Source organism: Amblyomma maculatum, chromosome 10 (assembly GCF_055883805.1).
Source record: "Amblyomma maculatum isolate TAMU_Amacu chromosome 10, ASM5588380v1, whole genome shotgun sequence".
NCBI classification, from domain to species: Eukaryota; Metazoa; Arthropoda; class Arachnida; order Ixodida; family Ixodidae; genus Amblyomma; species Amblyomma maculatum.
In genome coordinates this window covers 111357218-111372335 of record NC_139353.1, presented here as the reverse complement: position 1 = coordinate 111372335, position 15118 = coordinate 111357218, and the positions used below count along the sequence as shown (strand labels likewise).

The following is a 15118-nucleotide window of genomic DNA, read 5'->3' as shown; positions in this document are numbered from 1 at the left end:
CGCCGGTTACCAATCTCGTTTGATCCAGGTGCAGTGTCTGAAGAACGCGAGTCAGCCCGTGTCATTAATAGTTAATCGTTACATCAGGAAGGTTCTTATTTTAGACAAACATGCCTACGTATATAGCGCGAAACAAGTGGTGGGCTACCCCAGGCCAAATAAAAATGCCATTCATTCCACAAAGCAGTGCTAAACAAATAGAACAAGAAATTTATGGTTTCCGATCTTATGCCGCCGAATTCTATTCCTGCCGCGGTAAAAAGCTATCGCGAAAAGTGTGCTGCTAGCAAGAGCCTGCCGACCACCTCTGTACACGGCTTCCTCTCGTCTTCCCTCTCTTTCTTGAATGCGATTGTTCCCTAACCATTTCTGTTATTTTCAAAATACTGTCGCTACACAAACAGCGAATTTCATAGAGGCCGGCACGAAACTCAAGCTTTCATACAGCGACTCATTGCAATCGGCCGGGTGACATGAACTGAATTATGAAGAAGTAGAGCAGGAAATATCGAACGCAGGAGATCTTCATGAATACGGAATGTCACTTCGTGGAATAATGCCGGAGACAGGCTGGTTGAATACGTCAACCAAACTGTTTTCAGGTTTCTGCGGGGCAAATGCGCCTTCAAACGTGTTCGCTATGGTTTATAATGAATATTGCACAAACTGATTTGAATGTCACGATAATAAATTTTAAGTTCAATCCAAAAGTTCAATGTCATGCACGGCTTTATTAAAGTTCCATAGCGGCTAACTTCAAGTCAAAGAAATCTAACCGTCTAACAATGGTCAAAGAGACGAAACCGCTGGAGATGGCCAACAGGCCTTTCCTCACGGTGAGATTACCCCTCGCCATGCGGGATGGGCGAATTAATCGAAAGTTTTTATGTGGCATGCAGCACACACGTTTTTCCTGCTTCTGATAACAGAGGTAAAGCCAATAAAACAATAAAATTTGAAATTCACCAATTATTTCCCTCACTGAATTTATGCGAACTATGATTGCAAGTACAATTTGTCCCTTTACTAAAAGATGTCGGAAGGCAGAGAACAATGGCCCAAACAACAGCTCGGAGAACTTCAGTGACTCGCACCTGAGCATGACTGAAATGTTGTATCATGGATAAATGCTATAGTTTCTCCACACATCTCTTCAGGCCTTGCTAGCGAAGCAATGGCATTTATAAATTATGCTTCCACATGTTTGCGAACTGTTCTTAACAGTACATAGCAGTAGGAAAATTGTGGGCACTTTTTCAAAGTTACCTGATTATTATAAAGCGAAATGAATCAAAGAGAAAGGTAACTATGATATTTGCCATGATAGGCATGGTATGAAATGGGTGTTATGCTAGCATGGCATTGTATGGTATTGTATCATAACGAACTGTATGGTATACTAGGGTTTGGAATGGTATTGTTAGTTATAGCAAGGTATGGTACGGGATGGGCAATTTATTGCAAGCGTAACTTGATAGCACACAAGGTCGAAGAAACATACGATCATATAATGCAGCGACTGGCAGGTGCATTACAGCACGACAATTCTTTTTATACTTCACAGAAGTTTTTCTGTTAGTCACCAAAAACGTTTATTTGAAATGCTGGACTACGCCGGCGATTGTAGGCTGACCTGCAGACCCAGTACAACCAGAGTATAAAAAAGGAACTGCAGATATGGTGGCCCACTCAAAATTGTCGCTTTGCAAATCGTAACTAGCCAGTTAAAGCAAACAGGTTATTCGCCATGCGAGCGTAGTCGGATATATTGTCGCACGCATGTTTATACTGCACAGTTTGAATAAACCTGCCGCAGAGATGACCTGCCTTGCTAGCAGGTGGCTCAGTGAAGTCTGTTCTGAATTTGTTTTTAATTGAGAAACGGGGCTCCTTTGTGATACGTCGCATTGTAGGCAACGCGTTAACAACCTGTGGTCCCGTGTTTAAGACGAGAAACTCAATAATACGCATCACACAACTGTGCCCAAAAGAATTCTTACGTAGCAGCGTGCTTCGTTGGACACAAAGTCGCAGAATTGATTCCTGCTGAGCTTGCCATTAAAGCCATAGTAGGGCTTTTGATCTTCGTAATATCCTTGTTCTTCTTTAAACCTTATGCAATCATAGTGCTCCTCCTTCAGCCATCTGCAAGACATAGAGATAACAAAAATTATGCAATCACTGCATACTTTGGCGTGGTTACGAAAGCACAGCTTGGCTGATTTGCTCCTCATGCACCCTTTTCATATGTTTGCAATAGTCTACCCATTCGACCAGCTGCAACAGACATTAAATATCGTAGAAAAGAACTTCCAGTTTAGAAATTGTTTTTGTTTTTTTTTAAACAAGTACATTGGCCTGCATTCCACTCCACAGCGCCGCAGCTCCTTTTTTGTAGTGCGAAATTGTGTGTGAAACTTTATTCAGTGATTTGCTCAACAAAACGAAGTACAGCTGTTAATTTAATGTTTATTCACCTTTGATTTCATGCTGACATTCACTCAAAAATAAAGCTTTAAAGTAAATTGACAAATCGAATGTCATCACCGTGCAATTGATATCAACAGTAATTTTTTAAACATTTTTTTATGCGTAGAGTTTGGCGCTTCATTGTTTATAAACTCTATAGCTTTAAAAGAATGGCCATCACAGCTCTCAAAACAATCCACAAAAATTTTATTATAAAGGCGCATTTGGTCTTTGGTCCTATGCATCTGGCCGAAACATGAATATCTGTTTTAGTGCACATGTATATACCAGCTTAACAATTTTGTTGCATTTACAGGAATGCTGCCTGTTCTTGCATTCCTGCTGCTTGACGGCTAGATGGCGAAGTATTGTTTTTACTACTTCTAATGCCGGATGGTATATCGGTAAACACTACGCTATTTTATTTCAGCATATGCTAGTGGGGTAATGATCCTGATCTTCTTTTCAAGCAAGTTGCCGGCGCTATGAGCAAAAAGCAGTTCTCTAGGCCTCTCGGAGGAGGTCGTTGGCAGGCGCCGATTCGTCAGCAGGTTGTGTCACCCCACAAAATCACATGACATCTCATCTGGGGCAAAGTCCGCACCTTGGACACCTGGCGCTATGGAAAGCAGAAATTAGAATCAAATCTTAAGACCTATAGAATCTTGAGCCCGACCTTTCTAGCAGATGCAGCACGTTCATTTCCTAATGTGACTTAGTTAAAGCTAGGATTTCTGTCCGTATGTAATGACCGTAAATATCTAGATTTGCTACTGTATGCTAATGAGTATGTGTAAAATAATAGCAGCACAAAAATGATGAAATAAATATTAAGTAGACAATTGCATGAACAAGAACGGAGATGCATGATGGGAGCCGCAGATGGGATATTTAGCTCTTTCTGTCAAATAACACTAAAGACAGGGATTTATTGTCCCAGGGAATTTCTGGTATCTACATGTGAGTCAGGAGGACTAGAAATGTTTCCGCGGCCCAATTAAATCTTTAATTGTTATTCAACAGCAGCCTGCATGCGACCTTGTCAGTTTTATTAGGCGCACGGACCCAGCTTGTGCTTTTTGATCATGCCAGTTATTGCGAAACGCACATTTATGACTTTCGTTCCAGCGCCAGATGAGCCGAGAATAATCTGGAATAACCGCTGGCAAGCACAACTGTTTTCATATTATTGCACAGGCGGCAGCTTTTCGATGGAGGCGAAAAGCAAGGCGCCCGTGTGCTGTGCGATGTCAGTGCACGTTAAAGAACCCCAGGTGGTCGAAATTTCCGGAGTCCTCCACTACGGCGTCTCTCATAGCCTGAGTTGCTTTGGGACGTTAAACCCCACAAACCAACCAACCAACCAGTTTTCCAGTATCCCTTGGGTGGTTTATCCAGATGTTTTTGCACCGACTTCAAAATGAGCACTGCCGAATGCAGCGGGAATTGAATATTCGACGGCATCCGAGCACACTTGCTGCTATCGCCGTCATCTATTCGCTTAGTTATTTTGCGGGCACAGTCGGTCCAATAAAGAGCTGTCTGGCAACTTCCTATTCGTTTACTGTCACGTGGGGGTGACACTACCGTAGACGACAATGTAACCCGCTGGTGAACGCCTTCAACGTTTCTCCGGCGATGTGGGCTGTGCATCTAGGATATGCCTGATGGAGAAGGCAGAACTAACAATTGTTCCCAAACCCTGAAAAGAAGGCTGGGTGAAATGTGCCACCCAGACCTCGCACAAGCACCCCCTAACCCTTCGGGATATACAATACACACTGATTCAATACAGGCTATTCACACGGGTCACATTCACACGGGTCGCATTCCTGATGAACTGCAAGATGATCTACACAGAGCTGTCACCAAACTACGCCCCAACACTGTCACCCTGAGATGGATTCCTGGTCACGCTGGAATCCCAGGCAGTGAGGTAGTCCATCGCCTCGCCCGCGAACTTCAGCACCGGGCGTCTGGGATCGTGGCTTTATTCACCCACGTGGGACGCTACTCTTCACTACAAAAAAGAAATCAACACTCACTATGACAACATTAGGGAAACTCTTCGTACACTGCCTCTTCTTGATAAATCCCTCACTACCACGCAAATACGCATACTTAGACGCATACAACTAAATACAATCCTTACTCCTGCGCGATCATTTATATACCAAATTAGATATTCCCCCCATGCCCGAATTGTTCTGAACATTATGCAAACTTAGAATACTGCATGTTTTCCTGCCCTGCTGCAATATAGTCACCTCACTTTCCACACCCTCCTCCCCCAACCTGGCGGGCTTGGTTAGCCTCTGACCAGCTGAAGGACCAGTTGGCCTTGTTGACTCTGGCCCAGGACAGTCTCGACGCTTAATAGTACGTTGAATAATGTTGTTTCCTCCTCCTTAGTCGAGCTGTGTGCATATCAATACCTTTGAATCATAAGCTGTATTTCTTACCTGTGCTAGCGGCTTAGTATGCTTTTCTTAGCGGGAAGCAATAATAATGCAGGCAATATTTCCACATTCGCAACTTCAAAGAAAATAATAGTGCAATGCGCAAATGGGAGTGACAGAGGACAACGGCTTTTCTATATTACCCAGAGCTTAGAGGCTCGAAAAAGAATGTTGATGGGAAAATTATATCAGATGTATTCGTTAAAGTCATTTTAGGCTGCAATGTGACCTTGAACAGCCGGTGTTGCTATGCGCGTACCTCGCCGCGTGCCAGCTGCTGTGGAGAAGAGGAGTGGGGAGGGTAGTAATAGGACCTTGAGTACGAACGCCTTCTTCAATAATGTGGAGCCTGTTTTGAGCGGTGTTCTTTGCTATGCCTTGTTCTACCCATGGCTTCATTTTAGGCATGGTAATTTATAGCAGAAGAGTAGCAGTAGGGTAGCCCTTTGTCAAGTGGATTCGGTCTTTATTTTTCGTTATTAATTATACAACATGACATAAACGTTTTACATGAACTTTCTGAAACTTTGTAGCAGCCATCCAATGTTAAAACAACGAATTTATTTTGCGCGCGCATTTTGCTCAGCACCATCGGCGTGTAACGAAACATCAGAAGATTTGCGTATTAAGACATCATTCCAAGACTATTTGCCATTGCGGTCGGCAGAGTGAATCCTGGAAGTGTGCGAATTCTCCTAGCGTTAACGTCTTCTACCGTCTATTCTCCTTGCTCATCTTGACGCCTCCGCAACCCTTACAATAAGACCTTGTTCTCTCAGAAATTATTTTTTTTTAGAAAGCGGGAGCTCATTGAGTCAAAAAACAGGATCACTTCAATATGTGTAAAATATCACTACTATATTCTAAAGTATGTTACGTAATTGTTAGGAGTAGTGGTACTAATGAAACAAATAAGGACACCTATATAACATATTAGGATATACTTGAGTATAATGCACACTTTCATGGAACACATTTTCTAGATAAGAGCGCATGATAAACATTGGCAGGCTTGCTAGGAGCTTACCTTGCTAGAGTAATTTCTTACTCATTCCTTAACGAGAGCTCATACATTCATATCGTTCTTGTTCTAACGAGGAACCTTGCTTTCCCCAATGCGTAGTAAAAAAATGTCATTTTGTTTACCTTGGAACTCAAGAACAAAATCTGTCAATATTGCACTCTTTGTGGCACATTCATTAGATCATGCGTGTACACACGTTCGTTTTGCGGTAAATTATTATGCTGGGAGCGCCTTTTATGTCCACGTCTAAACACATCACCCCTTTTCCCTTCGCCTATGTCTAACTCCCTGTTGCGATAACCCTTTCGACTAATTTTCCTTTCAGATATCATCATACACGTACGGATAACGTGAGAATGTCTCTAAATATATTATTGCCGGTAGTGTTGTTTTATGTCCGCGAAGGCTTATGGCTAACCATGCACCAGGCGTAATTTTGCTGAAGGGGCTCAGAAACTACAACGCCACATGAAGTCTAAATGCACTAAAAAGATAATCCTTGTCTGATTCAAAGTGTTCAACGCAATGAAGCGTACTGAGCTCTTTCGTTTGAAAATATAAATTCCACACAATACCTGACTTTTTGAATGGCGCTGCTCTTTGTGCACTGTGAAAATTCGAAATCTGTAGGATAGCCTTTTGGCTTGTTGCCCATGATGTAATTTCCACTGGCTCTACAACGTGCATTTTCTTCCATTCCATCTAAATGCACACCCATTCTGGAAAAGATTTAAATGCTTAGGCTCTTCTTAAATAAAGTTGCTATGTGATATATCCCCTTGCAACATCGGATTTTCCGGTCGCTTCCCGACACATCCACAATTGAGCATCCTTTTGGCTTTAGCCCAGCCGCTTGATTCGTCTTGTAGCTACTAGGAATCACCTTTTTTTCATCCCCAGTAACATGTGGGACACCTTCCAACCTGGGGGGCTCATCTTCCGGTGCCATATCAAGAATGCTATTGTGACTGATCATAGGGTTTTCTAGGCAGGAAATACTGGAGTGGGTTGCCATTACCTTCTCCAGACCTGTCTTTCTTGGGTACCCTACACAGCAGAGCTCACGACTTCATCGAGTTTCGCAAGCCCCTCCGCCACGACAAGGCAGTGATCCATGAAGGGGTACAAACTCTATAAGCTATTTCCTTTGTAAATATGTCCCTGCAGATATCATTTCAGAAGCTGACCACTCTAATGTTTGCTAGTCCCTGACGTCCCCTTATGAACTTACTTGTTAACATTCTTCCAAATTTGATTACACAGGAGGTCAATAATTGCGCATGAAGTGTGGCCAGTTTTTTTATTCCGATACCTATTCTGCGTCCTTCATAAAATCTGCAGTCACCTAATCCACCCCAGCTACTTCCCATTTTTATTTCCTTGAAGGCTTTGTATATTCCTCCTTCGTTACTACCGCCAAGTCGCATTTTTTGTAATAATTTTATATACTGCAGCCTCGGCCAGGCTATTGCAGGAGTGGGGTGCAGTAAAAATCACAGAAACAAAGGAGTAAATATAAAACATTATAAACAGGCTTCTAAAGTTACTACACTGATAATGCGCAAAAGATACCTGTAAAGAGTGGATTTAATGAGTTGGTCCGACGGCTACCCCTGCCAGTACTTCGTACACTGCAGGGTGGAATTACCAGCCGCAGGACACAGCTTCAGCGCGAGAGATGGACGCCGTAGGTAAGCGATGGCGATCGCGATGCCGCGGCGTTATGTGTTCATTGTCTTCTTTACAATGCCCCTCAAGAAGTCGCCACCCTGGCGACTCATGGTGAAGGGACAAAAAGAGTATTAGAATACGACTTAAAGCGGCTAACAAGAACAACCTCGCGGCCTTGAGGACGTTGGCCGGAAGATTGGTATACTGGCTCGATCACGTAGTTGACAGGGGATGTACGTTTCAATGCGCGATAAGGAGAATGCTACTTGGTTTCAAATTTGATAGCGGCGGGAACGCATAGCCAAACGAAGCTGTAGGCGAGGAACTTCGGAGCAAGCGTGCCTCTCTCTTGCCAATCTTTTCGATAGCCTCGAGTGCTGGGAGTAAACGTGCGAGCTATCGGATGGAATATCTCGGCTTTTCTGTACGGTATCTGAAAATACAATGTACGCAGAGACATCTGGTTGGTATAGCAAAACCCTGTCGATGGCACAAGATGTTCACGGCGGTATAAGAGGAAGAAGGGCCAAACGTCAGTTGTTGTTTGGGTGGCAGTGTTGTACGCGAATGTTACAAATGGAAGTGCCTGTTCCCAATTAGAGCTTCCAGAGGCAGGTGTGACATAAATTGCGAGCATGTCCCGAAGCGTAAGGTTGTACCATTCGTGAGACCGTTCGTTTGCGGGTTCTATGTGGTTGTAGCATGAAGGATAGATTTGCAAGAGGAGAGGAGCTCTTGGACTACATCGGACAGAAAGGCACGACCTATGTCAGTAAGTACCTCTTTTGGGGCCCCGTGTCGAAGAGCGAAGTTATGGAGACGAAAATGGGCTACGTCTCGTGCTGTGACCGCTGGAACTGGGGCAGTCTTCACGTAACGGGTCAGGTGATCAACGGCGACGATGACACATCGATTACTAGCGGCCTGTACGGTAGCTTATCATAAAGATCGATTCCCACAGGATAAAACAGGGGAGCTGGATATTGCAAAGGCTGCAGAGAACCAGCGGAGAGGCGAGGAATCTGCCGTTCTTGGCAGGCGACAAAAGAGCAAATGTAGCGCCGTACGAAATTGTACATTCCACGCTAGGAATATCTATGACGAATCCGATCATAGGTTTTTAGGACGCCGGCATGAGTGCTCAGCTGGTCATTATGATGATGGGCACAAACATCGGAGCGGATGTGGCGCGAAAGGGCAAGGAGTCTTTCTTTACCCTCTGAGTAGTAGCTTCTTAGGCAGAGGAGGCCGTCCCTAGTGGTGAAACGGGAGGCTTGTCGACAGAGTGCCCGACGGAGTGCCCGAAAATGCTCAGCTGCGGAAGTGGACGTGCTAAGGATATCTAGCAGAGTGGAAACCCAAGGATCCCATCGTTGCTCAGAAGGCATATCCTCAATGGTGAGGCGGGGACCGCGATGCAGGAGAGCACACTGATGAGCGAGAAAGAGCGTCGGCGTCAGAGTGCTTGCGGCCTGAGCGTAACACTACACGTAACACTGAAGCCTGGCAGCCCAGAGGTAGAGACGGCCAGACGGATCCTTGAGAGATGCGAGCCAGCAGAGAGCGTGATGATCTGTAACTATCTCGAAAACGTGGCCGTATAACTAAAGTTGGAACTTCGTGATAGCCCACACGATAGCTAAGCACTCCTTTCCGATAACGAAGTAATTGGACTCCGCTTCGGTAAAAGCACAGCTTGTGTAGGCGAGAACGTGTTTGGAGTAGCCAGGCGTGCGTTGGACGAGGACTGCACTAAGGCAGACACCACTGGCATCTGTGTTGAGTTCTGAAGGGCAGTAGGGTCGTAATGACGAAGGATTGGCGGTGACGTTAGAGCATGGTAAAGCGTCGCGAATGCACCATCGCAAGTTGGCGTCCAAGAGGAGGGGTTAGGAGTGCCTTTCAGGAGCTGGTAAGATGATTATAATGAATACTGTGAAATTTCGAACAATGTGACGAAAGTACGAGCGGATGCGCACCAACCTTCGCAGTTATTTTAACGAGGACGGTTTCGGCAAGTCAGCAACGGCGCGTAGATTGTCAGGATCATGCTGAACTCTATCTTTACACACGGCGTGTCCGTGTAACGAGCTGGTGGGCACAGAAGCGGCACTTTTTGACGTTCAGTTTAAAACCGGCGCAGATGAGGCTGGCGACGACCTGGCCCACCGGGTGCCGGGTATACTGCATTCGGTAAGTCGGTTGATTGTACAGGTTGTTCCGGTATAAAACTCGGCGGTGCTGTGATACTGTAATTTTCTGTGTGAGTGGGCAGCCCAGGGGTGGAAAAATGTGCAATGAAATCAAACGACTTAGTATAAAAAAGAAAGGGAAACTAAAAAACGTGCACACGCTGTATGCGAACTACCATTTATCCGGACCACTACCATGCATGTTAAGTGTGAAATAAAAAAAAAAAACCGCCAGGGTGGCGCAGTGGTTACGGCGCTTGACTACTGTTCCCAAGGACGCGGGATCGAATCCCGGCCTCGGCGGCCGCTTTTCGATGGAGGCGAAAGGCAAGGCACCCATGTGCTGTGCGATGTCAGTGCACGTTAAAGAACCCCAGGTGGTCGAAATTTCCGGAGTCCTCCACTACGGCGTCTCTCATAGCCTGAGTTGCTTTGGGACGTTAAACCCCACAAACCAAACCAAACCAAAAGCAAAAAAAAAGAATATAGGACAGCTTTTGATAAGCCTAACTGTGTTTATCTTTATTTAGCGTAACTTTGCTGTTTCGCATTTTGTATCTTTTTCGCGACTATAGTAATTTGCCGAAGTAACTGGCCGATATGCACTCCATACGGTCTGCTCTGTTGTGTTCGTGGCTTATACCGGTCCGGTAAAAAACTGCTCATACTTTACACAGACGAGTCATAGTAGCATCAGATTTATGCTGGATCATACGTGTCTGGCGGAGCCCGGTATGAAGCGATACATAATTTTTTTAGGAAGAACTCTTCGTTGCTTAGAGCTGAACATGGTTCTTGATTAATAAGGCAGAGGTGATAACAATGTAAGTAAGCTTGGCGAAATCATAAAAATGGGGTAAACATGAAATCAATCCGATCAAAAATTGAAGCAAACAGCATTACATACGACTGCAAAATAAGAACAACCATTGTGTTGACTTCAATATAAGCTCCATCGTCTTGTAGAACGGCGATCTTCAGTGTTCCACACATGCTTCCGATGCTTGTCGTACCTTCAGTATGAAAGAATAATGATCAAATAAATTCCTTAATTTGCGTTTCGGCCTTTTCTCTACCTACTTCTCTTGGTAGAACGTTCCGATGCGTTAATACTGCTGCTCAACACAGTCTAGCATGCACTAATTGCATTTGTAGCTACCATTTCATTACATAATAATAAATCCGAATTCTTTCCATGCTATAAAACACATGTCTAGCAAAACAATACGCATGATGTTCAGTTTTGCATTGTCGAAGTGATAAATTGACAGGTCATTAAGTACCAGGTTTGTTTATCAGTTTAAATATATTTGCATATGCATTGTAATCGCATGCTTTGCTTCTAGGCTGCGATGTCATGGCACAGGAGAAAGATCATTGTTCTGTAAGTGTTTCGTGTTGGTTGCTCAAACATTCAACCTAACGTTGCACAGAGCATCATACTGCCATATTCTATCTAATTTTATACTTCCACTGCCGTTGCTCTTCGATACTTTCAGGCATTATGGAAATACGGAGTAGATAAAAGATACCTCGGATATTTTGTGCCGGTAAAATATTGTCTATTGAAAAAATTTGAAATCAAGTGTAATAAATAGGGAGCAGCTATACCCATGATAATGCAGGCAAATATTAGTACTGAGCACAGTTGGCCACTGTGCCGCAATCTGGAGGAGAAATAATAGCTCGAGGGGCAAGTTGGTGCTTCTTCGCATGTGATTGTGTTTGTAGCGCCACATTTCTGGGTACTATGGCGGAGAAGTAAATACCTTGCTAAATTTAGGTTACGCAGTTCAATTACTTTCATTTCGCTAGGCTCGAACCAAGGTAACTTTTTAACGACAATGTCACAAGGGCATTTTGATAGTTAAAAGTGATGCATGATGTGAGGGTCCTGACTGTACGTTTTTGTACACTTGATTTATATCCATGCTTATTGCTCGCACCGAGAGCAAAAAGAAAATTTTTAACTCTGTACATAATTCATACACGGATATGAAAGGCAGACTAAATGACAGAGAAATGAAACTTGTTACAAACATAAATTTTCATTAGAAATAAACTATCTTCTTATATTGTTTACATTACATTTCCCTTACACTTAGGAGTGGGGGACAAAAGATCGTGGCAGTGCCATTGTTTTTCTAGGCAACTGATGAAAGACAATAATTCTCTATCACCGCATAATAATCCTAACGTTATCATATACCTACAAGAACACTCATATTCCTAGGCTACGACAACGTTTTGTGCATTGTGCGTTTTTTTTTCAGAGAGGAATGATGTCAACCAGAGCAGCAAACTAACAAAGAGCGGCAAATATTTGGAGTGATGTTAGAGATAGTTAAAACTTGTGCAATAATAGCTATAAAGTCCACCAAGCTAGGTCTCGGAAATCAGCATCTGGCGTTAGGATTGGTCGGATAGTTTGACTAGAAGGACAATCCCTTGTCGACTGCAGCTTGTCCAGAAAATTAATAGGAGGTGTAAATTCTATGTTAAAGGGCGTTCTACTGAACATTTTATTATTGATATGAATGTTTACGCGGTATTATATGACCATAATTATTCTCACAATTTAAAAACAATGTTGAGAAGCTGTATATGATTGAAACGGTTTTTATCGCCCCTTTTAAAGCTGGGCAGACTGTGTCCTTGAATCCACATGAAAATCGAATTCGCTCCTAGCTCTAATATCTCTCCAAGTAATTGGAATTGGCGGTATCTAAGCTGCCTTCGTGCGGTTCTGTTTGAGCTGCTATCCTTTAGCCGCAAAGAACCTAGCGGATGAACAGTCTCGAAATTATAAAGGATTTAAAGACCTTTCTAGTTTGTTATTTCAAGAAGAGCGTTTTCATGTTGACCATTCATGTTACCGAGAAAGAAATGAAAAAAAAAAGAAAATATTACGCAACAAACGCAGACATTGAAGAATAATGGAAGCATATTTTATTTTCAAATCAGAAAACTCTATATAAGCTTTGTGTACCACTTGCTCTCTGTGAAGTTTACTATTTGGGGACCACTTGAATTAATATGGTGCTATGAACACTCTTTTGTGTGTTTCTGCTTTGGGTTTGTTTTTTTTCTTTTGGCGAGTATGCATATATTGTTAACAAATTTCCCAGTAATGGTACATGCTTGTCTGTGCATATTCTCTACTTCTTGTGTCTTTGTCATGTTAACACAGTTGTGTAGCAACGAGCCAACATGAAGCCTGTAACTTGCAGCTTTCCTCCGGCTAAAATTCACTTTAAAGAGCAGCTGCACCACTTTTTGAGAATTTCGCGATCTTCAAGGATTCATACCTACATTGGTTATAGGTAATGCGTGCAAAATGTTTTTGCGCTAGCATTCAAACTGATGGAGTAATGCGGAGAAGCTCGGTGATGAAGTCACGGACGGTACTATTTGTGATATTCGTTGCCTTCGTCCACGCCCTGCTGTGTCTTTTCTGGCAGTGTTAATCAACATTTCTAGGGCTTTGCTTTCAGTAGCCTTGTTTTTATTTCTTCAAACAAAGTGTGATTGTGCGGAACACGTACCGGCACCGTCTATGACGTTATCATGCGTCCCCCACCCATCGCTGTGCAGTGAGGTTAAGCCTGACAGCCGTCGGGGTTTCAATCGTTAATTGTGCCATTGTTTCAAATGCTAGCGCCAAGATATTTCGCATGCTTTAGGTGGAAGCTATATTCATTCACCCGCTCGACATTCAACGAAATCTAAAACCGGTGCAGTTCCCTTTAAGGTGACCCAATGCTGTTGTGCTAAGGAAGTGCGTTGTCGACTTTCATCTTTGCTCTGGTTATTCAGTTCCTCAAGCGGGGCTTTTTCTTATAGAGATTTAAGTGATGCAGCATTAGAATCGCGATTATCTCACAATTAAGGCGGAGCCTCTGACTCTACGTCATAAAAGGCAGAGCGTTGCCTAGCGGCACTGCATCAGGCAAGGTGTTCATGCCTACGGATGGCTGAAATCTAACAAATAATATTTAGTAGGCGCTCTTGGTACATATAGTCCACTCTTTATCTCTGCATCTCTTATTTCACTTAATTCTTGTAAATGTATACTAAGTATGCGTTCCGAAATTGCGCGTTTCTGTGGCATGTGTAACTCTGCCCAAGTCATTTATTTACGCTTTAATTTCTGTAAGAACAAATGTTTTACCCGAAAGGAAAGGTATTTTTTATTTAAAACGAAATTATTTGTGTTAGATCCTTGCCTTTATTTCGTAAAGAGCGAACCTCAGACATACGACAGGATGTCACAAATACCCTGCGATGTTCAATAAAACCTACCTGCGGTCTGTTTGTTTTTCATTGCCGGGAGCTGTAGCTTTTTTCTGAAACAGTACAGAATGAAAAAAATATATATTTTGGGTATATAGTCGAGAAATCTTTCTCCACAACTAAAAAACTTCTAAGAGCACTGCAGAATCTGCACAGGAAAAATGCGAAAGCCCAACCGTTGCTGCTGCATTGGGTACATCGCTCATTCTTAGATTTTGCTAGCAAGGGTATGGCTCGTTCCGCATAATGGAAATTTTATTTTCTTTGGATGCAAAGGTTGCAGTGGTCCTGCTAGTGTGGCATTGAATGGCATACTGTGGCTCCTGTCGCCTGGCTTCGTCGCGCTCCTTACGTTGCCATGAAGACAGCAGTGGCGTTAGCCGAGGACAATACGTCACGCGGAATCTCCCGGACAGATCTCGTGAAAAGATGTTGCGGCTGCTAGATTTTCACCATGACCCAAAAAACTGACCCATGACTCGTCCCTCAAGGCTACATTCAATGCGTGATATAAAATCCATAATGCAGCTATCCTTCATGCTTTTTTCCAGCTAAATTGGTCCCACCGTCATCCACACTGGAGTGTCAAAACTTAGCTACCATACTGGACTGAGTAATATCGTGACAAAATTCCGTGAAATCTGATATGTAAACTCGTTATAGTTAATTGAATATGAGAAAAACGTCACGGTATTATACTGAAACAAGAGATGAGAATACTGGTCAGGTAGAAATGTCACTTCAGAATTTGCTCACACCCGCCCCTTTTCAAGGCGGCAGATGGCACGGGAAATGGCCAGGCAGTGGTTAATTGGTTGTTTTCGGTCGTCACGAGGCTACATGGCATGTCCAAGTTGGCAAGAGCCGCCATCTCGTGTAGCTTGTGAGAGAGGACATGGGAATCGGAAATGGGATGTTTAGGTCCCGTTGTTAGGCACGCTGTCCAAAGCCAAACATGCATTTTCGTTCTGCTTCGTTAAGGTGGTGGATAGTCGGAAGCTGCAGAACCA

At 43.5% G+C, this 15118-nt stretch overlaps 1 protein-coding gene across 1 annotated transcript; it reads right to left on the bottom strand.

Annotated features, from left to right (window-relative positions):
- Nucleotides 1-1970: 1970 nt before the first annotated feature.
- Nucleotides 1971-14157, bottom strand: LOC146177242 (uncharacterized). Its single transcript, XM_084581501.1, has 3 exons — nt 14118-14157; nt 10723-10828; nt 1971-2145 (listed from the first exon to the last, which is right to left on the bottom strand). Exons 1-3 carry the CDS (start codon nt 14137-14139, stop codon nt 1971-1973), a joined length of 303 nt encoding a protein of 100 aa, XP_084437627.1. The 5' UTR covers nt 14140-14157.
- Nucleotides 14158-15118: the final 961 nt, after the last annotated feature.

Excerpts from the sequence above, each read along its gene's own strand:
- LOC146177242 (XM_084581501.1), bottom strand. The coding sequence starts at position 14,139 with ATGAAAAACAAACAGACCGCAG. Across the intron at positions 10,829-14,117 it reads GAAAAACAAACAGACCGCAG|GTACGACAAGCATCGGAAGC; the intron begins GTAGGTTTTATT and ends TTCATACTGAAG. Across the intron at positions 2,146-10,722 it reads GTTGTTCTTATTTTGCAGTC|ATGGCTGAAGGAGGAGCACT; the intron begins GTATGTAATGCT and ends TATGTCTTGCAG.